The sequence below is a fragment of the Hypanus sabinus genome, chromosome 28, assembly GCF_030144855.1.
Source record: "Hypanus sabinus isolate sHypSab1 chromosome 28, sHypSab1.hap1, whole genome shotgun sequence".
Taxonomy (NCBI): domain Eukaryota; kingdom Metazoa; phylum Chordata; class Chondrichthyes; order Myliobatiformes; family Dasyatidae; genus Hypanus; species Hypanus sabinus.
This window is the reverse complement of record NC_082733.1, coordinates 25,867,556-25,890,616: the sequence shown is the minus strand read 5'-3', so window position 1 is coordinate 25,890,616 and position 23,061 is coordinate 25,867,556. Positions and strand designations below refer to the sequence as shown.

At 43.4% G+C, this 23,061-nt stretch overlaps 1 protein-coding gene across 3 annotated transcripts in view; it reads right to left on the bottom strand.

Moving 5' to 3' along the window:
* The window catches only part of LOC132382506 (unconventional myosin-Vc-like), a 127,029-nt gene that overhangs the window by 57,688 nt on the left and 46,280 nt on the right, over nucleotides 1-23,061 (bottom strand). For all 3 annotated transcript variants that reach the window (XM_059952774.1, XM_059952773.1, XM_059952775.1), the window contains exons 10-19: nucleotides 15,937-16,202; nucleotides 13,830-13,911; nucleotides 13,506-13,646; nucleotides 11,627-11,752; nucleotides 11,405-11,488; nucleotides 8,231-8,365; nucleotides 6,605-6,702; nucleotides 6,411-6,497; nucleotides 6,212-6,323; nucleotides 3,893-4,104 (exon numbers count right to left, since the gene is read on the bottom strand). In XM_059952774.1, the coding sequence (XP_059808757.1) occupies nucleotides 3,893-4,104; nucleotides 6,212-6,323; nucleotides 6,411-6,497; nucleotides 6,605-6,702; nucleotides 8,231-8,365; nucleotides 11,405-11,488; nucleotides 11,627-11,752; nucleotides 13,506-13,646; nucleotides 13,830-13,911; nucleotides 15,937-16,202 (1,343 nt within the window). The remainder of the gene's footprint in view (nucleotides 1-3,892; nucleotides 4,105-6,211; nucleotides 6,324-6,410; nucleotides 6,498-6,604; nucleotides 6,703-8,230; nucleotides 8,366-11,404; nucleotides 11,489-11,626; nucleotides 11,753-13,505; nucleotides 13,647-13,829; nucleotides 13,912-15,936; nucleotides 16,203-23,061) is intronic.

The window sequence follows — 23,061 nt, the reverse complement described above, 5'->3', positions numbered from 1 at the left end:
AAGCTGGTGAGCCTAACATCAGTAGTGGGAAAGTAATTGGAAGGTATTCCTAGGGACCAGATATATAAGTATCTGGATAGACAGGAATGGATTAGGGATAGTCAAAATTACTTTGTGAATGGTAGGTTATGTCTAACCAATCTTATAGAGTTCTTAGAGGAAGTTACCAGGAAAGTTGATGAAGGGAAGTAAGGGGATGCTATCTACATGGACTTTAGCAAGGCCTTTGACAAGGTCCTACAAGAAGGTTCAGTCACTTGGCATCTAACAATAGATAATAAATTGGATTAGACCTTGGTTTCGCAGGTAAAGCCGGATCGTGGTAGTAGATGGTTGTACCTCTCTGACCGGAGGCCTGTGACTAGTGGAGTACAGCAGGGATCGGAGCTATTTGTCATCTAGATCAATGATCCGGGTGATAATGAGGTTAACTGGATCAGCAAATTTGCAAATAACACCAAGTTTGGGGATGTAGTGACAATAAGGGAGGCCATCAAAGCTTGAAGCAGGATCTGGACCAGCTGGCTGAAAAATGACAGGTAGAATTTAATGCAGACAAGTGTGAGGTGTTGCACTTTGAGAGGACCATCCAAGGCTGATCATATTTGTGGAGCAGAAGGGCACTGTGGTAGAACAGAGGGATTTGGGAATACAGATCCATAATTTCTTGAAAGTGGTATCACAGGTAGATCGGGTTGTAAAGAAAGTATTTGGCACATTGGCCTTCATAAATCAATGTACTGAGTACAGGAGTTGCAATGTTATGTTGAAATTATGTAAGACATAGGTGACATTGAATTTGGAGTATTGTGCGCGGGTTCAGTAACCTCCCTACAGGAAAAATGAAAATAAGATTGAAGAAGTGCAGAGAAACTTTGCCGGGACTTGTGGACCTGAATTATGGGGAAAGGTTAGGACTTTTTTGTTTAGAATGTAGATGATTGAGGGGAGATTTGATAGTGGTATCCAAAACTATTAAGGGGTATAGATAGGGTAAATGCAAGCAGGTTTTTGCCACTGAGTTTTGGTGAGACTGCAAATAGAGGTCATGGGTGAAAGGTGAAATATTTAAGGGAAATGTGAGGGGGAGCTTCACTCAGAGGGTGATGAGAATGTGAAACAAGCTGCCACTGCAAGTGGGGGATGTGGGCTGTGGGAAGATAAATCCAGATAGGTACTTCGACGGGAGGGACATGGAGGGCCATCATTTCAATTTTTAAAGAGGGCTGGATTTGTCAATCAAGCCTCTGATACATTAATGGTTAGTAGACTCAGAAACTCCAACTCTGAGGCAGACCTGACTCTGAAAATCTCATGGAAACCTATTTATTTATGCATCTTAAAATATAAATTCAGCAGTAAGATTGCACTAGACCTGCTTACTCTATGTGGGAAACTAAACAGGACACTAAATAGCAATTTTAGCAAACTGTGGAATGCAAAAAGAATTGTGATTTGTTTAGAGATACAAGGCAGAACAGGCCCTTCCAGCCCAACGTGTCACTCCGCCCAGCAACTCACCTACTTAACCATAGCCTAATTACAGGACAATTTGCAATGACCAATTCATCTACATATCTTTGGAACGTGGGAGGAGGTCACAGCACCCGGAGGAAATGCAGGCGGTCACGGGAAGAACGTTAAGACTTCTTACAGACGGCGCCGGAGTTGAACTCATTCCTCTGACACCCAGACTGTAATAGCATCGCGCTAATTGCTGTGCATATGGTAAACAACTTGTGATAAACAGTTAAATACAACATGGCATTGTTATTTTTGCCAAAGTTAAGCACAGAAGTACAGTAGTAAGTTTATCTGTGTGGTGGAAATATCACAGCATCTTTATTTTCATCTAGCCTTACTACATTGCTCTAATGGTTCACTGTGCTTTTATGAAGCAATGGGATAGGTATTCTAGGACTCTGGAATTGCTTTCTGATTGTCCTCGGGTCACATCGATTGTTTCGCTGTGACTTCCAGCGCAGTCTAACTGGGAGCCCAGCTCCCAGCGCATCAGGGACCATCTAAATCCATCTGTGAGGGAGCACTCACAGACAGGCCCTGTAGCCAGCGTGAGGCCTAGTGGCCAGAGCTATCAATGTCACTGAACATTTGTAAATACTCCGACACTGAGTCCGACATTAGTCATAGTAAAAGTTTAAAAATTTTTAAATAATGTAAACACAAACCACAGGTTTTACATATTTTTAAAACCTGGAGTCATTGAACTATGTATCAGGCCATTCAGCCCGATTCAGCTGTGCTGACCAAACTGTCTAACTGGGCTAGTCGCATTTGCTTGCAATGGCTCGTTTTTCTTTCGATCTCTCCTATCCATATGACTGAAGAAATCAGAATCTGGATCAGGTTTATTATCACTGACGTGTTGTGAAATCTGTTGTTTTGCAGCAGACAGAGCAACGCATAAAAGTTACTGTAAGTTACGTGATGGAGGGCGCTCGGTAAATGCACCCCTTACACGTGTGCACTTACACACACTCACACTCAAACCACTGCCTTGTCTTGCTGCTATTGTGCGGAGTGTACGCACTTCAGTGTCTTACCCAGTATGTTCTCATAATGGGTCCTGAACTGAGCTGATGCACTTGGATTGGCTTTGTGGTACCTCTCTGCCATTTGCATCAGAATATTCCAGTTCTTTAGTAAATGTGTATACAGTCTGCTGGTTTATACTATGTTTAAGGTAGATACATCTGTTTATTTTGTAATATGATTGTTACTACATTGTGGGGTACATCATATTCAAATTCATGTGTAGTCCTAAGTTAATTTTGTGCATAATTAAAGACGATATATTCCGGTGCCTAATAATAGGGATCATCACTCTCAGAGGGAGAGAGAGATCGGGACGGCTGAGAGTTCACACTGGACAAAGTATGGAGCTATTATTGTGTTTTCTGGTAGGTATCTTGTAAACATCGGCAGTTCTCTTCTCACTATTTTTGCTGATTTTTGTAAGTTTGTTTTTCACACACCTAATAAACGCCCTTTGCATATGTGTGCAAAAAGAGCAAACTAGTGAGGTGGTGTTCTCAGGTTCATGGACTACTCCGAAATCTGATGATGGAGGGGAAGAAACTGCTCCTGAATTATTAATTGAGCACCTGCAGGCTCCTGTACCCCCACCCTGATGGTTTTAATGAGAAAGAGGGCGTGTCCTGGATGGGGACGATCCTTCATGATGGGTCTTGAAGCATCACCTTTTGAAGAAGTCTTCAATGTACGGAGACTAGGGCCCATGATGGAGCTGCCACATAGATGAAACTATCTATATCCATCTATGTAGATATCTCCGACTGCCTGACCTCTTGCAGCTGCCAAGGCTGTTCGGTGAGTGGTACCACATAGATGGCTAGGTGGTCATCAATCCTATAAAAGCCCCCAACACGATAAATGTCATAACTGTATCTGCTGCCATGATATCCTCTGGCAGGATTTCCCATATGCTCACCACCATCTGTAAATTGCTTCAGTTCTCTTGCTGCTGGCAGTCAATAGCACCCATAAGTTAGAAAAGGGGTCATTTCTCTTGGGCCTGGGCCTGATTTAACCTGATGCCAGCTCAACGGGCAGATTGCACAGCTCGGAAGCTGGGAAGCCTGCAAAAGATACCCGTTTCACTGGACACCATGACCATATGGGGGGATAGACTCACAATCTACAATATATTCCATGCTACAACATGTCTGCTACACAATATTGACAAACTTCAATTGTACTTTATTGTTAATGAGAAACTCCATATCCTGTTTAAAATGTCATAATTGCCAATATATATAAGACATACCACAGCTTCATTGCCTTTTCCAAATCTTTTTTTCTTGTTTATTGTTTTCTAAAGCTATGGAATGAATTCCGGAAACATTCCTACCGTATTGCGCGCTGCCCACGTACATACTGCTGAATGACAACAGCGGCTTGTCTGAGCTTGAGGAACTTTTTCCGTTGAATCCAGCAGCGCAGGTTTTTCTGTATGGTGATAGAAGCTGCCCTAAGTCTGTCTGCCCGCAGTTTCTCCAAGTAGGCCACTTGCCCTGCTCGGAAGAAAATCTTGGTTTTACCAAAGTGATATTGGTTTGGATCCTGCAGGAAACAAAAAGAATTATTATTCACCCAGATCAGAAATCAAAACTATGGCCCAAAAGGCTTTGATTACAGAGTTTTCATACTGAATGAAAGAAGCAGAGATGGGGTGAATTATACAGTCAAAACACACCTACACTCTACTGGACCAGGCACCAATCTCGAGCCTTCTACACGCTTGCGTTAGGCAGTATGGTGTCCATGGTCACTGAATCCCAGAAAGTGCAGCATCAAGGTCTCGCCTTGACGCCCTGGTAAGCTGAGGACATAGCATGAAATAATCGAAAACTTGGAAGTAAAATAATTCAGTTCTTTCCATCTCTTTTGCCTGTTTCTGATTGCACGGAGGTTCAGATCTGTCTTCGGAGCTAAGAGTTATTTCCTCTGTCTATATATTGCCCAGTTGTGGAATTCTGCTCATTTGAACTACATGGGCACTTAGGTTGGATGTTCACTCTCCATCACATGAGCTCGCACACGGAGGCGGGAGGGTGATGCTAGGATAAGGAAATGGTAGCCTTGTGTACTAAACATGAACAGAGAAAGCAAAGTTGCTAAAACAAAAGAAAATTTTTGTCTTTGTTTCTTGAGTCACAGGCAAGATTCTACCGTTGGCCTCCAGTGATGAGATGGAGTGAGAGAAGCAACGGCTTTCCACGTTCAACCACACAGGCACATTGTACAAGCATGCAGAATGATCTGACTGGCACTGAAAAGTCTAGCTGGCCACATTCACCCCATCGGCTTGAGTCAGTTTACACATCTGACTTGCTCAGTTCAGTTGCTCCAGCATTTTGTGTATGTTGCTCTGTATTTCCAGTACCTGCAGGATTTTTAGAGGATAACTGACTTTCCGTTGCAGGAATCGGAATCAGGTTTAATATCACCGGTTTATGTCGTGAAATTTGTTAACTTAGCGCAATGGTCCCCAACCACTGGGCCGTGGACTGGTACCGGGCCGCAAAGCATGTGCTACCGGGCTGCGAGGAAACGGCATGATTTGGCGATATGAAACGATATGAGTCAGCTGCACCTTTCCTCATTCCCTGTCATGCACTGTTGAACTTGAAATAACCTACCAAATCATACCAAATAACACATAAAACCTAAAATAACACAAACATATAGTAAAAGCAGGAATGATATGATAAATATACAACCTATATAAAGTAGAAATAATGTATGTACAGTGTAGTTTCACTTAACAGAATCGGGAAGATTAAGGCAAAATGTGTAGAGAAAAAAAAAATCGGCACGTACATGCATGCGCCCGTTATGTATGCACACGTCACACATGCACACATAGGTGCCCGCGCAAGGCATCATGGTCATGATAGTCTATCTTGGGGTAAACACATGTGTCCCGTATTTGACTGCTACTTTTGTCCCTTACTTGGGAGTGAGAAAGTTGGCAACCCTACTTGAACACCCCCCCCGCCACACTGTTGACTGGTCTGCAAGAATATTGTCAATATTAAAGCGGTCCGCAGTGTAAAAAAGGTTGGGGACCCTTGATTTAGCGGTAGCAATACAATACGATAAATATAGAATAGTGAATTACATAAAGTATATATATGTATATTAAACAGCTAAATTAAAAAATACAGAAGAGACGGAAAGAATAAAAAAGTGAGGTAGTGATCATGAGTTCAAAGTCCATTTAGAAATCGGATGGCAGGGGGAAAAAAGCTGTTCCTTAATCACTGAGTGTCTCTCTTCAGGCTTCAGTGTATGTACAGTCTGGTGCATTGATGTCCATATTTGTAATTCATTACACATTAAAACAATTAAATTACATTTCAGAAGCAAAAATCAGTGCACACACATCATACATCAATGCATTGTCACAGGACTAATATTGCAACCAATACAATCCTCTCATGGAATAAATGGAAATGTTGCTAATTGTCATATAATTTACCTTACATACTGTCGTGCCACAATAATTTTCTTGAACATGCATAGCAGAGGAAGAAAGAGAGAGCGTATTACATTACAATATTAATTTCAATAGAGTTATTGATTTGAATGCAGCAAGATTAGAGTTATGATCAGTTGTAGTATTAACAATGGCAGGAGTTGGACTGCACTCCCTTATTATACTGACCTGAATTAAGCGTTGCAGGACCTCTTTGCAAATTTGTTTTTTGTCATTTATTGCCAAATCATGTTGTGACATCAAAATACGGTAACGGCTGAAAAACTCGAAGTAAGTCCATCTGAAAATGAAGAAGTAATATTTATGTTTTGCGCTGTCTTCTACAACCAGGCACTGCAGTGGCAGAATGGTAGGAGTTATAGTTCACCTGGAAGGGTAACTCTGAGCGCTGATCCGAATAGTTTCCAGAACACCACAGGCTCTCAGCTGCTGAACAACCCTCTTTGAGTCATACCTGAAATTAAAAGTTGCAATATTAAACTTGAAATTCATCAACACAATAAGTGTTATTATTATGTAATGTTTTAATTATGGAAGTAACGTCAGGGCAAGAAAACTTACTCAAATGGGAGTTTGGCATCATTTGGCTTAATACATCGCACATAGTGAGGTGTTGTGGCGTTAAGTGTCTCCATCAGCAAATGCAGAGAATTACGGAACTGCAATTAACATAATTTCAGCAGGATTAGCAAGTCAAACTTTGCGTTGGACACAGTATGGCACGGGTTCTGGCCCTTCAGCCCATCACATCAGTGCTCAGCACAATGCCAAATCCAACTAATCCCACTTGCCTGCATGTGCTCCATCTCTCTCCATTTCCTGTGTATTCATGTTCCCTTATGAAAGCCTCGAACATCACTCTCATATCTGCTTCATAATCCATCTCTCTCCATTTCCTGTGTATTCATGTTCCCTTATGAAAGCCTCGAACATCACTCTCATATCTGCTTCATAATCCATCTCTCTCCACTCCCTGTATTCATGTTCCCTTATGAAAGCCTCGAACATCACTCTCAAAGCTGCTTCATAATCCATCGCTCTCCACTCCCTGTGTATTCATGTTCCCTTATGAAAGCCTCGAACATCACTCTCATATCTGCTTCATAATCCATCGCTCTCCACTCCCTGTGTATTCATGTTCCCTTATGAAAGCCTCGAACATCACTCTCATATCTGCTTCATAATCCATCGCTCTCCACTCCCTGTGTATTCATGTTCCCTTATGAAAGCCTCGAACATCACTCTCATATCTGCTTCATAATCCATCGCTCTCCACTCCGTGTATTCATGTTCTCTTATGAAAGCCTCTTGAACATCACTCTCATATCTGCTTCCACCGTTATCCTTGGCAGCACCTTCGGTAACCTCCACTCTCTGTAAAACAACTGGCTTCACAAATGCCCTTTAAACTTCCACCACCCCCTCCCACCTTTAAGCTACACCCTCTGATGCTCTACATTTATTTATTAATTCAGTGATACACAGCGAGGTAGGTCCTTCGAGCCACAGCACCCCAGCAACCCCGCAACTCCGATTAGCCCTAACCTAATCACAGGACAATGTACAATGACCAATTAACCTCTTGGGACTGCGGGAGGACACTGGAGGACCCGGAGAAAGACCACACAATCCATATGGAGGACGTAATGAGACTTCTTACGGAACAGCACCGGAATCAAACCTTGAACTCCAGAACGTCCCCGAGCTGTAACAGCGTTGCGCTAACACCACGCTACCGCGGCGCCCAACAGCCTCTCCTGGGAAAAAAAAATTCTGGCTGCCTAACCCTGTTTCTGCCTCTCATAATGTTATAAGCTTCTATTCAAGTCTTCCCCCATCCTCTGATGCCTTAGTGAAAACAATCCAAGTTTGCCCAACCCTCTAGTCCAGTCAGTGTCCTGGCAAGCCACTTCTGAACCCGCTCCAAAGCTTCCACGTTCTTCCTAACGTAGGGCAGACAGAACTGCATGCAATACGCCAAGTGGGGTTTAACCAACATTTCCTACAATGCAACACAACTTTCTGACTTGTACTCTTTGCCCTCAGTGAAGAAGACATCTTTTAACTGCCGTCTACTCACATTACCACTTTCAGAACGACATAGACTTGGATCCCAAAAGCCGCGTTAGAAGATGCAGTTCTGTTAGAAGGTCTTACTGCAGAAAATGATTCCCTGCACAACCGTACCTTGCTGCCGACTGTCGTGCGGTGTTGCTTGTTAAAGGATTTAAACCCTGGCCTTGCAGCTCTGACTTTTATATGTGCATTCAGGCTTCCCGTGGATGATTCATTGTCTTGAAAGAAATCAGCCAGCAGCTGCAACTGTGAAATTTTAAAAAAAGCACGATAGGTCATTACATTACCTTTAAGTTTTGCTGCCTCCAATTCCATGCTTCTCAAAGTTCAAAGTAAATTTATAATCAAAGTACATACTGTATATACTACCCTGAGATTCACTTTCTCTTGCAGGCAATCACAGAAAAACAAAGAAATACAACAGAATCAAATAAAAACTATAAAGACCGACAAACAACCAATGTGCAGAAGACAAACTGCACGAAAATAATAATAATAAATAAGTGAGTAGTAGTAGTGAGAAGTGAGAAGTGAGTAGTACAGTCCTTGAAATGACGCCATAGGTTGTGGGTTCAGATCTGGGTTGAGGTGAGTAAAGTTATCCACGTTGGTTCAGGAGTCAGTTGGTTGAACTGTTGAACTGTTCCTGTAGCTGTAGTGTTGGACCCAATGCTCCTGTACCCCCCTTATGGGCTGAGTTTTGCCTGTACTCTCCTTCAGGCATTGTTATATCTATGGTTTGGAAAATCTATTTCAATGCATCTGACCTGAGTATTTGCTGCAACTCCCATGTCAATGATTGGATCCTTTCTCTATTACTGGGTCAAGTGCCACAAGTATCATTCATCCTCCAAGCCCTCATTTGACAATGATTACTAAAGCACAGGGCTTTACAATTATGTACCAGAAAACTTGGATCTTTTGCTTACTCAGTACCCACTCAAACGGACATAGACAATTCCAACAATGCAGCTTCAGAAACTGGGTAACTTCGATTGAATAGGAGTTGAATTCTCATAGAATAGCAATGCCATGACCAGGTGACTTTCACCTGGCACACCGAGCAGGTAACTTGGCACAGGTCAGGAATTAATTCTGGGAGGTTCTGCTGAGCACAGTCCAGATGCTCTGGCTTTGTCTCGTTTGATTTGCTTGAATTGTGAATAATTTTACTTAGCTTTGTGTCTGACTTGAAGTGACGTTTTCACATATTAATATCCAAAAGAAAAGCGTCCCCAACCTGGGGTCCATGGACTCCTCACTTAATGGTATTGACCAATGGCATAAAAAAGGTGGAAACTCCTGCTATAAAAATTACTCTGCGTTTGTTCAACTAGTGGGCATTCTTGAGACAGGCTGGTGTTAGCTTTGTACCCTCACATACAATCTAAATCCAAATGCTCTGGGGGTTAAAATTCTCTCCTTTTATCAATCACATCCTGTAACTATACTGGTGAGCACACAGAAAAGAGGCAAAGCTTCAAATTACCTTATTTTATGCATCACCATTGACTCACCTTAAAGGATAATAAACACCAACAAGGCCATTTTGTGTCTTTGCAGAGCAAGCTGCTGTCTGTGAGCAGACAGGAAATAGTCTGCTGATGATATTTTTGTTGAGTATGGCATTACAAGACCATAAGATATAGAAACCGAATTCCGCAGATTCACCACCCTCTGGTTGAAGAAGTTGCTCCTCAACTCAGCTCGAAAGAGGCATCCTTTATTCTAAGGTTGTGCCTTCTGATTATGCCACAGCTCATGAGGACTGCACTCTCAATTCACCTGTGCAGGCCAGCCACCAGTTCTCACCATTGTTGACTTGTGTAAGTCATCGTCAGAAATGGGAGAAGGGCAGTAACTAGTGTGATAAGGGATTAGTTCCAATCATAGATTAATTTCAATGGCTAGATCTGTCTTGCACATGTTTCACTGATGTACGTGTGAACTGCCCCATAGAATCAAATCTAGTGTCCGCAATTGCTACGGTGCTTTCGATATGGTCAGCAATATAAATGGAAGGGATTTTGCTCTATTAGAGCTGGTGTGGTTTAGACTCCATCGGAAACAGGTCTGCAGACGAGAGAGAAACCGGGCCGGATCGTGCTCCAGCACTCGCCTCACGTCGGCGCCCGTCGGCCATGCTAACCAGCTGGAGCCAAGCTGCTTCCAGTGACCTGCAGGTGACACTTCTATGGCCATTCTGCCAAGCAGATGCCGAGAATACACAATCAAGTGCCTGATGGCCCACTGACAGGTCGTGCTGTCCAATCACTAGAGATAGCTAGAAATACTTGAAACATTCTTTAAAATACAAGAAAAATACATTAAAAATAAATATTTTTATTTCAGAACTCTTTTCCCTTATAAAAACAATATTAATTTGGAAAAAAATAGCTAAAATATCCTTGGGAGGTGTCTGTGCATATTATGCATGCTCTCCCCGTGACTACAAGTATTTCTCCATATGATCTGGTGTCTTCCCCATCCCTCAGTTGCATTGTCATTGGTTAATTGGTTAATTTGCCCTTAATGTAGGTGGTAGGATGGAGAATCAAGGGAGGTGTTAATAGGCATGTGAGAGGTTGAGGGAACGGGATTGCTCAGAGGTCTGGCATAGACTCAATGGGCGAAATGGCCTCATTTTATGAAAAAATGTATAGAATCTCACTTGCTATGTCAACCAAGCTGAGTGACCAGAGGCACAGGAGAAGTCTGGATCAGTAAATGGATGGGAAGTGTATGGATTGCTAAGATCCGGATTCAGGCAGATGGGACTAGACAGAAGATGAGATGGGCACAGACTAGATGGGCTGAAGGGTTTGTTTCTGTGCTGCACATCCCCTCAGCTGAGAGCTGCTCCTGGAGTTGGTGGAATCGGAGATTGGCTTTGCATGTGTTCCATGTTGCTGCATTGCAGTGTACAGTCAAGGGAGCCCTCAAGGCACTGATGCCTGCACTGGAGCAGGCTGCCAGCTCTCCCTGGGGCTGCTGGCCAAAGATCAGCACCATCTAGCCCACATCAGCTGAAAAGGTAAACTGGCGAAGGGCGAAGTCATCCTGTGTGAAATCATGGTCCAAGAGGGAAAAACAGGCTCCCAAAGAAGGAACTACGCAGTTGGGCAAAGTATCTGTGCATCAGTGGATGGAGAAATTAGGTTCTGGAATGTAGAGGGGAAATATGAAGCAATTATATTAGAGCAGCGGCCTGTTAAGTTTTAAAAAGGGTGACTTTTCTTACTATTCCATAATAAACTGTATTACGTTACAGAGATGGTCACAAACCTTACTTTTCCTCAGTACATTGATGAGTTCTTCATACAATGTGTCTCTGTTTTTCTCCAGGAATCCCTCACATTCATATTGTACCTTGTGGTAATGAGAAACTGTCAGTATTTCAAAGCATCAGTTGCACAGACCTCAGCTTTCTATTGAAATCAGTATGTTGCTATTAATGGAAATGTTGAAGGCGATGGCAAAAAGAGGACTGACCTGACCGTCACTTACCTTGTCAGCAAAGTGCTGGATGATGAAAGCCTTTCTCATCATTCTGGGCTTCTCAAAGAGAGGGTTTTTGTTTAAGTAGTTATTATGGAGTTTCTGAAGCCAGTTTTCTTCGGTTCCTAATGGCAGCTACAAAATTAAGAAAAATCAATTGGATATTTATCATGCACTTAAAAAGCTATCTTCTTCTCCTCAGTTTTTAATAGAATTCCAGGTATTAACTCTTCACTCATATCAATAATTCAAGTTTAACCATAGGCTTTATGAGCAAATTAAGACTAAAATACAGAAATACTTCAAATACTAATTCTTGATCACCATTAATAAAATGTCTCTTGTCAAAACATATCTTTTCAAATTGCTCCCAACTCCCTTTAATCTGCAAATATCTCAAGTTAATTAGCAAACACATTGTTTTCCATCCCTAGTATTTTGGAGCCTGGCATTGTCATAAGGGTTCTGTTTTAGGAAATCCATAGCTAGTAGATAGACTAATTTATACACTTTACTGTGAACAAGCCAGCTATGGTCACTTACATCAGCAAAACCGCTAAAACAACAAGTTGATCAGAAACGTCATTCGATTTCTATCTGCTAGGTTTCACAGCAGTTATCTAATCATAAACATGAGAAAGTCTGCAGGTGCTGGAAATCCAGAGCAACAAATACAAAATGCTGGAGGAACTCAGCAGGTCAGGTGGCATCACTGGAAAGGAATAAACAGGCAACTTTTCAAACCGAGACCCTTCGTCAGGACTGAGAAGGAAGGGGGAAAGATACCTGAATGAAAAGCTGGGGTGAAGATAACTAGAAGGTGACAGGTGAAGCCAAGTGGACAGAAAAAGTAAAGGGCTGGACAAGGAATCTGATAGGAGAGGAGAGTGGACTGTAAGAATTTAAGGATGATTACCTAATAATCTTTAAATCAAATGCAGTCCACTTTCACTCTGACATTTCAGAAGCTGCCCACTACCGCAGCTTTTTTTTGTCCTTTCCCTTCACACAACAACCTGATAACTCAAATATACTGCACTGAATTGTGGTATATTGGTAGCTCGGGTTGGCCATTTGGGTGTTTGGTTGATCGTCAACCTTGGCAAAAAGTTTGCAGATGTTTTGGCTCCAATCGAGAAGCCATCATCAGTGCACAGCTGAGGGTCCCTCGACTGTCTGCAAACATCTTGCTAAATTTGGCAATCAACCATACTTCCAAACTGTACTGAATTTCAAGCGTTTTTGAGCAGCCAGTTTAATGTAAGATTAGCTCATTTTCAAGTCTGATAATTTTGATATTGATCTACATTGTAATTAAAAAGTAAGACCAAAGGACTACAAAACAACCTTTTAGTTTTGATTGTAACAGTTGGCTTGGATTGGCTCTGGGAGGCACAGTTGTGTAGGGGCCGGCACAACTCCTTACAGCACAGGCAACCCAAGTTCAGTTCCACCGCTGCCTATGAGGAGTTTGTACACTTTCCCTGTGACCACATAGGTTTCCTCTGGAGACCCCAGTTTCCTCCTACAGTCCAAGGACCTACCGGCTGGTAGGTCAATTGGTCAGTATAAATTGTCCCATGACTAGGCTCAGATCTAACTGGGGGATTGCTGGGTGGCATGGCTCAAAGGTCTGGAGGGGCCTATTCTGCACTGTATTTCAATAAACTAATAAAGACCAGATAATTAAAATCATACTTCTGAAAAAGTACTCAAATGAACAAGAGCTCACTTATATAAGAGCAAAGATTAAAAGAGAAAACATAAATATTGTTATACACTGCTGACTTTAATTACAGATTTTCTCAGCCTGTATCCCTTGTAGCTGCTGAAGAAACAATATAAATTGACATGGCTCATAAACTGTATTTAAGCACTTCAGTCTCACCAAACACTCCTCATCCAGTAGCTCCAATATACCCATCTTGGCTTCTATCAAATCAATGCAAGGCTGATTATCGTTGAATTCTATCAATGTCCATGGAATGTCTTCTTTCATATATTCATCTTGTTCAAGTTTAAACACATGCTGGAAAGATTTTATACATAAATGGTTTAATCTACATTTATTGCCATCAGTTGATTATTGTTTACATTTATACAGTTAACTTTGCAGATAATTAAATTCGGTCTTTATCACCAAAGCAAAGATAAAATTACAATCAAAATGTTCAACAAAATTCAAATGTCAGCAGGCAATACAAATACTCACCAAATTGAATTGTTGCTGCAGTTTTTCATTGGCGTAATTTATACAGAACTGTTCAAAACTATTGATGTCAAAGGTTTCAAACCTACAGGGATGTAAATAATAAACAGGAGAATGTCTGCAGATGCTGGAAATCCAAAGCAACACACACACGCATACAAATGCTGGAGGAACTCAGCTGGTCAGCCAGCGTCTATGGAATGGAATGAATGAACAGTTGACATTTTGGCCCAAGACCCTTCTTCAGGAGTGGAAAGCAATAGGCAAGACGCCAGAACAAAAAGGTGGGGGGAGGGGAAGGAGGATAGCTAGAAGGAGATAGGTGAAGCCAGGTGGGTAGGAAAGGTAAAGGGCTGGAGAGAAAGGAATTTGCCAGGAGAGGAGAGTGGACCATAGGAAAAAGGGAAGCAGGAGGGGTACCGGGGGGAGTGATAGGCAGGTAAGAGATAAGAGTCCAAAGTGGGGAATAGAAAAAGAGGGGAATGGTAGGATTTTTAAAATTATTTACTAGAAGGAAAAATCGATATTCATGCATCAGGTTGGAGGGTACCCAAACGGAATACAAGGTGTTGCTCCTCCACCCAAGGGTGGCCTCAGCACGACACAAGAGGAAGCCATGGACCAACATGCCAGAAAGGGAACAGGAATCAGAATTAAAATTTTGGGCCACCGGAAGTTCAGCATTTGGCAGATGGAGCAAAGGTGCTCGACAAAGCAGTCCCCCAATTTACAATGGGTCTCGTGAACATAGAGGACACCACATTGGGAGCATCGGATACTGTAGGCAACCCCAGCAGTTTCGCAGGTGAAGCGCTGCCTCACTTGGAAGGACTGCTTGGAAAACCTTTGGGGAAATAATAAAAACCTTTCTCGTTTTTTGAATGAAGCACATAGAATATGTTACAGTAAAAATCCCAAGTCAGATACATCTGCTTGTTGGTCCAATGGAAACATTTAGAACTCAGTGTACAACTAACAGTTGGAGATTCTAACTTTGAACACCAGTCTGTTAGTTAACTACAACACCAAGTAGGGTTCCACATTAGACATTCGGGCTTGAGAGGAACAGAATCATTCAAGCTGCTTCAATAATTTAGTCAAGGTGAATAAAATCCAGTCACTATTGAGTCTACTGTCCTCTGAATTCACTGCAATAGTCAACATTACCAATAAGAAAACAAAGGAGATTTCCAGGCCTGAAGTGTGGTTGGTTCAAAAGATGTGCATCAGCCCAGTCCCAAAATGAATATCACTCATGTATTGAGGATAAAGAGAGATATGAATATCTCCACAACTGGATCGCTTACTGATTTTATAGGGGCCTACATTGGAAGGGGTGCCAAGTTGGGCAGGAATAAAAAACCCTTGCTTGCCATTTTGTTGAACTGAATTCAGCATCTAATAGGAATTTTAAAAATCACATTCCTTCTTTCATTATTGAGGCATTGTTTGGTTTTGAGTTTGACTATGCTGGCATTAAAAGTTGATAATGACCTCAGAGTGGTGACACAGCATCGTCACCCTGTTCCAACCTGTCAGTGTGGCCTGAGCCAGGCCCTGTCACCTATTGTCTGATGCACCACTGCTTCAGACAGTAGTCTCCCTGAAGGATGCAAATAGAAGTCAAGGACCACAAATAAGATCCAGGTGCTGTTTTAGGTTAGGACATTGGACAGTTCTGGAATAGAAAATAACTCAAGTCTCCACTCACACCCCCAACACCACTCCTCCTTCACCTCATCTTGATGATTTCTACAGTGGTCAAAAGCCACAAAATGTTGGTGCCCCTTAATTCACCTAGTTCTATCAGAATTCCTGATTGGTTTCTGTTGGCCAAGCACCAATGAGGCAGTGCGTGCTAAACTACAACCATCCCTCCTCTTCAATTGTGGGCAAACAGACAGACGCCATTGGTAGGTTGTCCCAAAGTCAAAGAAAATCTCATAACACAGTGTTAAAGATTAAATTTCAGAAAGCCTCCTTCCTCATCAAAAGAAATATTGCCTTCTCTGTCAACAAACATCAAGTTTAAGGTAATTTTAATGACATCAGCCAAGCTACTAATTGAATTACTGAAATCTTCCTGCAGATTATGTGATGTTTTCATTACCCGTAAATGTCCAATACACCAATGAAGGTATGCTGTTTTCCAGAAAACTGTAGAGCCTTGTTAATGTGATCCACAATGCAGCTGAACAAATGAGAATAGATGTGTTTGGCCAAAGCATCCCTGGCATTGATAGCTTGAGCTTTGGTCATGGGTTTGATCACCGTGTCAGAGGCAGTAGCGATTTTTCTGTGGCACAGTCCATAAGCCATGTTGTCTGCCTTAAGTTCAAGGAGTTCACAAAACACCGTCAGATGATAATCACCCAGCTGTTTAGAAAGAAACAAAGTGGGAGGAGAATCATTATGAGAACATTTGCGTTCAAAGCTCTGTGACTGCCTACACATTTATTTATATGTGTAGACAGCCACCTAAAAATTGTGCTTAAATCAATAATAACAGTTCATAGAATGAATGTTAGGAAAGGGACAGGAATCCACCTCTCTCTTCACACTTGTTCCAGAGCTCTGGGACAATCCCCACACTTCTACAAGTGTTTCATTTAGATACCTTTGTGGTATCTATTTAATCAGCATCCACTACTTCTGAGACAATCCATTCCAATCCAGTGCAACTCACTGACTCAAATGAAAAACTTTCACATCTTACTTTATTTTTGCCAATTACGTCAGAACCAAATTCTCAGATCTTCGTCTTGTGTCTTCTTCAAAACAATTCAACGAAAAATCTCTCACGCATTCAGCATTTTAGGAACAGCCCTCTACCATCAGACTTCTGAATGGACAATGAGCCCATGTACAGTACTTCAACATTTTTGCTCTCTTTTTGCACGACTAATTTAGTTTTATATATATTTCTTATTGTAATTTATAGATTTTTAATAGTATGTATTGCTGTGTATTGCTACCACGAAACAAATTTCATGACATATGCTGGAGATATTAAACCAAAATGATTCTGACTGTGGGTACTGTTGGTATAGAGATAGAAAAACACACTGCAACCATTTGGGTTTTGTCCAGGTACTCCTGTAACTTCCCAAATGAGAGCAGATGGTAGGGTAAACGCACTCTGTTAATTGCCCCTAATATATTGTTACGTCCGTAGCCCCCTCCTTTGTGAGAATCGCAAGATCACTGTTGGGTTGGGTCAAGGGGCCCAGGAAATGGGAAAAGAGACGTGCAGACTGGCTCGTTTCCCCCGGCGCCGTAAAGCTACGGGACCTGGCCATTGTCTCTTGGAGACCAGTTTGTGGATTGAGCTACTATACTACATGAACGCCCTCAGGCAAAGTGGGCTGGTAGAGGGAGAGAGTGCACACCCCCAACCTGATTGACATCTACGACCCTGCGAGTCAGGATAAAAGAGGATCTGTAGGAACAGTCCCTCAGACGCACCAGAAGAAATGTTAAGCGACCACGTAACAGCAGGAAGTCATCTGAAGGAAGCCACGTGCGTTCGATTCCGTGGCTGGAATTGGTGGCTGGAACCACGGAAAACAGCTTTTAGCTACCAATGGGGAAGCCCGCTCCCCTGACTCAACGGATTGGCATCTTAAAAGACCTGGGGCAAGTTTAAACTGCATCACTTTTAAACCCAACAACTCTGCAACTTGAATGAACTGAAAGTGACTGTTATCTTTCCATCGGACAATACAGTAACCCCTAGACAACGATAGAGCTATTTCTTTTTGGTTATTATTATACCCGCGCTTAGGTTTAGTATTGATGACGTATATTATCTGTATGTTTACATTAATCGTATTTTTGTGCCCTTTATCAATAAATACTTTAAAAAATAGTACCATCAGACTTCAACAGACCTCTCTATCTTTGCTGGTAAGTGATCCAGTTACAGGAATTCGTAACAAAGTTGGGGTTCTCGACTCGGGATTTGACACCAAATTGGGAGGCCAGTGAATCGGGATTGTAAGTCCAAAACTTGGATCTGGTTACGCGGGTAGCCAGATGGGAAACCAGCAAAGATGGACGTGGGTGAATTTATAGAAAACCTGACTCTGGAGGCCCTGGAGGAGGCCTCCAAATCGGACTTGATAAAATTGGCGAAGGAGTTAAACCTCGCAGGGGTGAGGTTGTCAATGAAAAAGCGGGAGGTGCGAAGGGCAGTAACTCAGTGTTATATTGGAAAGAATGTGTTTACAGATGAGGTATTGAAAAATATCCCTGAAGAGGCACCCGCTAGTGGGACGGCTCAGTTAGAGTTGGAGAAATTAAAGTTGGAACATGCAATTAAGTTAAAGCAGCTGGAGGCTGCCGTGAGAGAGAGAGAAAGAAAGGGAAAGGGCCAGGAGAGAGCAAGAGAGGGAGAGGGCCGAGAGAGAGAAAGAGAGGGAGAGAACTGAGAGAGAGAAAGAGAGGGAAAGGGCCAAGAGAGAGCAAGAGAGGGAGAGGGCCGAGAGAGAGAAAGAAAGGGAGAAGGCCGAGAGAGAGCAAGAGAGGGAGAGGGCCGAGAGGGAGAAAGAGAGGGTGAGGGCCGAGAGAGAGCAAGAGAGGGGGAGGGCCGAGAGAGAGAAAGAGAGGGAGAGAACCGAGAGAGAGAAAGAGAGGGAAAGGGCCAAGAGAGAGCAAGAGAGGGAGAGGGCCGAGAGAGAGAAAGAAAGGGAGAAGGCCGAGAGAGAGAAAGAAAGGGAGAAGGCCGAGAGAGAGCAAGAGAGGGAGAGAACCGAGAGGGAGAAAGAGAGGGAGAGGGCCGAGAGGGAGAAAGAGAGGGAGAGGGCCGAGAGAGAGAGAGAGAGAGAGAGAGAGAGAGAGAGAGAGAGAGAGAGAGAGAGAGAGAGAGCATGAAATGAGGTTAAAACAGCTGGAAGCAGATGAAAAAGAGAAACAGAGGAAACATGACTTGGAGATGGAGAAGTTACGGTAGGAACCACGAGTTCCGGGGTCAGACCGAGCGGAGCGGTTCAATGTTAGTCGAGAGTTAAGGCTAGTACCTCCGTTCGAGGAGACAGATGTGGATAGTTATTTCTTGCTTTTTGAAAAGGTGGCAGTGAATCAGAAGTGGCCCAGAGGTCAGTGGGTGGCGCTGTTACAAAGTGTGTTAAAGGGGAAGGCACAGCGGGCATATACAGCGTTGGCCATGGAGGAGGAAGAGGAGGAGAGTTATGACAAAGTAAAGGCGGCCATTCTCCGGAGTTATGAGCTAGTACCTGAGGCCTATAGACAAAAGTTTAGAAATTTAAGGGAAGGGTGGAATCAGACGTACACCGCGTTTGCCTATGAGAAGGGTGTGCTCTTGGACCGGTGGTGCACCGCAGAGAGAGTGGGAGAGGATTATGGGCGTCTCAGGGAGTTAATTCTGATTGAGGAATTTAAAGATTGTGTTTCGGAGGATATCTGGACGTATTTGAATGAGAAGCCGCATAAGTCCATCTCGGAATTTGCTAGGTTCACAGATGAATATGCCCTAACCCACAAGACCAAGTTTTCCTCGAATAAAAGCTCCCAGAGAGACCGTGGGAACGATCGAGAAAGTCCGCCGGCTGAGGCAGAGGTCCCGCCGGAAGCTAGTGGTAAGGTTGAGGGGGAAAGGCCAGACGGCCAGAGATTTCCGGGCTTGACTTGCTTTAATTGTGGAAAGGGGGGACATATTGCATCTCGGTGTTTTGCTCCGAGGAAAGAGACAGGAAAAGGGAAAGCAGCAGTTCCTATCAGATGTGCCGTGGTAATCAGTAAATCGACAAGAGAGCCCTGGGTAGACAGAGTACGAGAAGGGTCTGAGACTTGTCTGTCACACGGAATCGTGTCTGTGAGGGAGGGCGACACACCAGTTCCTGTATGGATCTGGAGAGACACGGGGGCTGAGCTGTCGTTGATCAGCAGTAAGGTGCTAGATTTTGGTCCCCAGACGGGAGAGGTAGCCCTAAGAGGCATAGGCAAATGGACCAAAGTGGTGCCCTTGCATAGGGTCATTCTGAATTGTGAGCTGGTGTCTGGACCAGTGGAATTGGGGGTACTGCCGGAGTTGCCGGGGGAAGGCGTGGACGTCCTTCTGGGTGACGATTTAGCGGGTGGAAAGATGGGTGCAGCCGTGAAGCTGACAACCAAGCCTGTGAGGGTTGAGGCCCCGCCCCTAGATTCCAAGATCTATCCCGCATGCGCGGTCACTCGCAGCCTGCCGAGAGAGACAGCTGAGAATGAGAGCAGTTTAAATCCGACCAGTTTCGATTTGGCCGAGACGTTTCGACTGACCCTGTACCACAAGGGTTTAGAGGATGGTAAAACAAAAAGTAGTAAAGTGAAAGAGGGTAAGGGAGAGGAGGTAGATCTGCCCTTAGGGAGGAGAAAGGCCCTAGAGGCAGGAAATAAAAAAGAGGAACCAATAGGGTGGTTAGGAGGTCCAGAGTTGGACAGGGATGATCTGTCTGGTTTGGCAGAACTGTTTGAAAAAGTTGAAAATTCTAAAGGTGTTCCTGATAATGAAATGAGGGCAATCCTAGATGAAAAGGGTGCCCTTGCCTTGAAGAAGTCTGCTGGATTGGCAGATGAGGTTGTTTCAGCCCGCGGGGTTGAGTTCACTCCGGAAGGGAGTTGCCCAGAGAGTACCTGGGAGGATCAGGGGAACCTAGAATTTGAAAAGGGTATGGGTATTGAAAGCCTGGAAGAGGCCAATGTCCCGTTTGACTGTGTCCAAGATGGGGATGCACGTGGTACTGAACCTAGTAACGGAGCTCAAAAAAAGTCTGAGGTATTTGATTCAGTGGAACGAGACGGCCGTCCTTGTGGGTCAGATAGACTTGGTTCAGTGAAGAAAGGGTTAACCTTGGTAATAGTGGGAAGTGAGAGTTCCCAGGTGTTTGCGCTCGAAGGTGTGTTCAAAGTTAATGCGGAGTTCAAAAATGGGGAGATAAATATTATCATTGAAGGAAACGGGAAATCTGTGGTTCCCAAATCGAATGAAGAAATTTTAAACCCTGCAGATCGATTACAGATTGAAGTGGAAGAAAAAGGGGCCCCATACGCTATTGTTATTCCAGAGTGTGGTGTGAAACCGCAGAATTCGAAATGCTGTTTGAACAAAGAGGGATCGCTGGTATCGAGACCCAATAGCCTCAGGGGTCCTGAAGAGAAAACTAGCAACTTGAGTAAAATTAAGGAATTGGGTGGAAATTCGGGAAATGGGCTAAGTCTGGAACACATTGTTGATAAAATAACTCCTCTGGAAGGAGCGGACGAAAGCCGATTTCGCCAGGGTGCGCCAACTCCCCACGTGGGAAGTACCCGGAAAAGAGGCGACGGTTAATGGGGCCGCCATTTTTAAATAGCAAAGCCGGTTGTACGGGATTTCGACACAGCCTGTGAATAATAAAGACAACCCCCTTGAAGCCTGTCTGTTCAGTTTGAAAACGACCGAAAGATTTGTAGTTCCATAAACTTTTGTAGATGCACGGAAGCTAAGATCACACCTCTTTAGAGTTGTTGCTGAAGGAAAGAAATAAAAATAAGTGGTTATTAAATTGAAGTCTGATGCTACAAGTCTGATACTGAATTGAATGTATCACCGTATTACTCTGTAGAAAAAAAAACTTTGGTGTTGTGTTAGATTCTAACACCCTGTAAGACTGTATTAATTCGTTTTTTTTCCGATGATAAAAAAACGCGCTGAAGAAAGGGGGTGTTACGTCCATAGCCCCCTCCTTTGTGAGAATCGCAAGATCACTGTTGGGTTGGGTCAAGGGGCCCAGGGAATGGGAAAAGAGACGTGCAGACTGGCTCGCTTCCCCGGCGATGTAAAGCTACGGGACCCGGCCATTGTCTCTTGGAGACCAGTTTGTGGATTGAGCTACTATACTACGTGAACGCCCTCAAGCAAAGTGGGCTGGTTGAGGGAGAGAGTGGACACCCCCAACCTGATTGACATCTTCGATCGACCCTGCGAGTCAGGATAAAAGAGGGTCTGTAGGAACAGTCCCTCAGACGCACCAGAAGAAATGTTAAGCGACCACGTAACAGCAGGAAGTCATCTGAAGGAAGCCACGTGCGTTCGATTCCGTGGCTGGAATTGGTGGCAGGAACCACGAAAAACAGCTTTTAACTACCAATGGGGAAGCCTGCTCCCCTGACTCAACGGATTGGCATCATAAAAGACCTGGGGCAAGTTTAAACCGCATCACTTTTAAACCCAACAACGCTGCAGCTTGAACGAACTGATAGTGACTGTTATCTTTCCATCGGACAATACAGTAACCCCTAGACAACGATAGAGCTACTTCTTATCAGTTATTATTATACCCGCGCTTAGATTTAGTATTGATGACGTATATTATCTGTATATTTGCATTAATCGTATTTTTGTGCCCTTTATCAATAAATACTTTAAAAAATAGTACCATCAGACTTCAACGGACCTCTCTATCTTTGCTGGTAAGTGATCCAGTTACGGGAATTCGTAACAGTATAAAGTGAATGGTTGAACATGGGAGAGAGCTAATGAGTAGGTGAGGAAAATAAAAATGGGATTAATGTGGGATTAGTGTCAATGGGAACTGGCACAGACACAATGGGCCAAAGGGTCTGTTTTGTGCTGACACTCTGTATGACTCATTGACATAGGATTTAGAAGAATGAGAGGTTATCTCATTGAAACATAGAGAATTCTGAAGGGCCTTCTCCAGGTAGATGTGGAGTTGATGCTTCCACTATTCTTGGGTCTAGAAGCAGGACATCAAATTCAAAAATTAGGGGCAGGCCATTCAGACCAGAGATGAGGAGAAATGTCTTCACCCAGGGCATAATCTTCTGAACTCACTACCCAAAAGAGCTGCAGAAGTTTAGAGACTGAGCTTATTTAAGACAGAGATCTCAACCCTTTTAAAATTAAGGGAGTCAGGAGACATGGGATATCACAGGCAAGTGGCAATGAGAGAAGACATCAGCCTTGAACCTAGAAAATGGATGTGCAAGCTGTCAGAGTAAGTGGTGAAGGCAGGTAGAATAACTACGACGGGTACGTGAATAGGAAAGGGTCAGAGGGATATGGGCCAAGTAGGGGTAAATGGGACTAAGATGGGCATCTGGGTCAGCATGTATAAGTTAAGTTAAACTGCCTGGTTCAATGATGTACGACACAAGGGCCAAGCTCTGCTTCTATTTCCTGTATTGATATGTGCACAGACATAAGCATTAAATTAAAAAGCTTCATTCAGAAGAT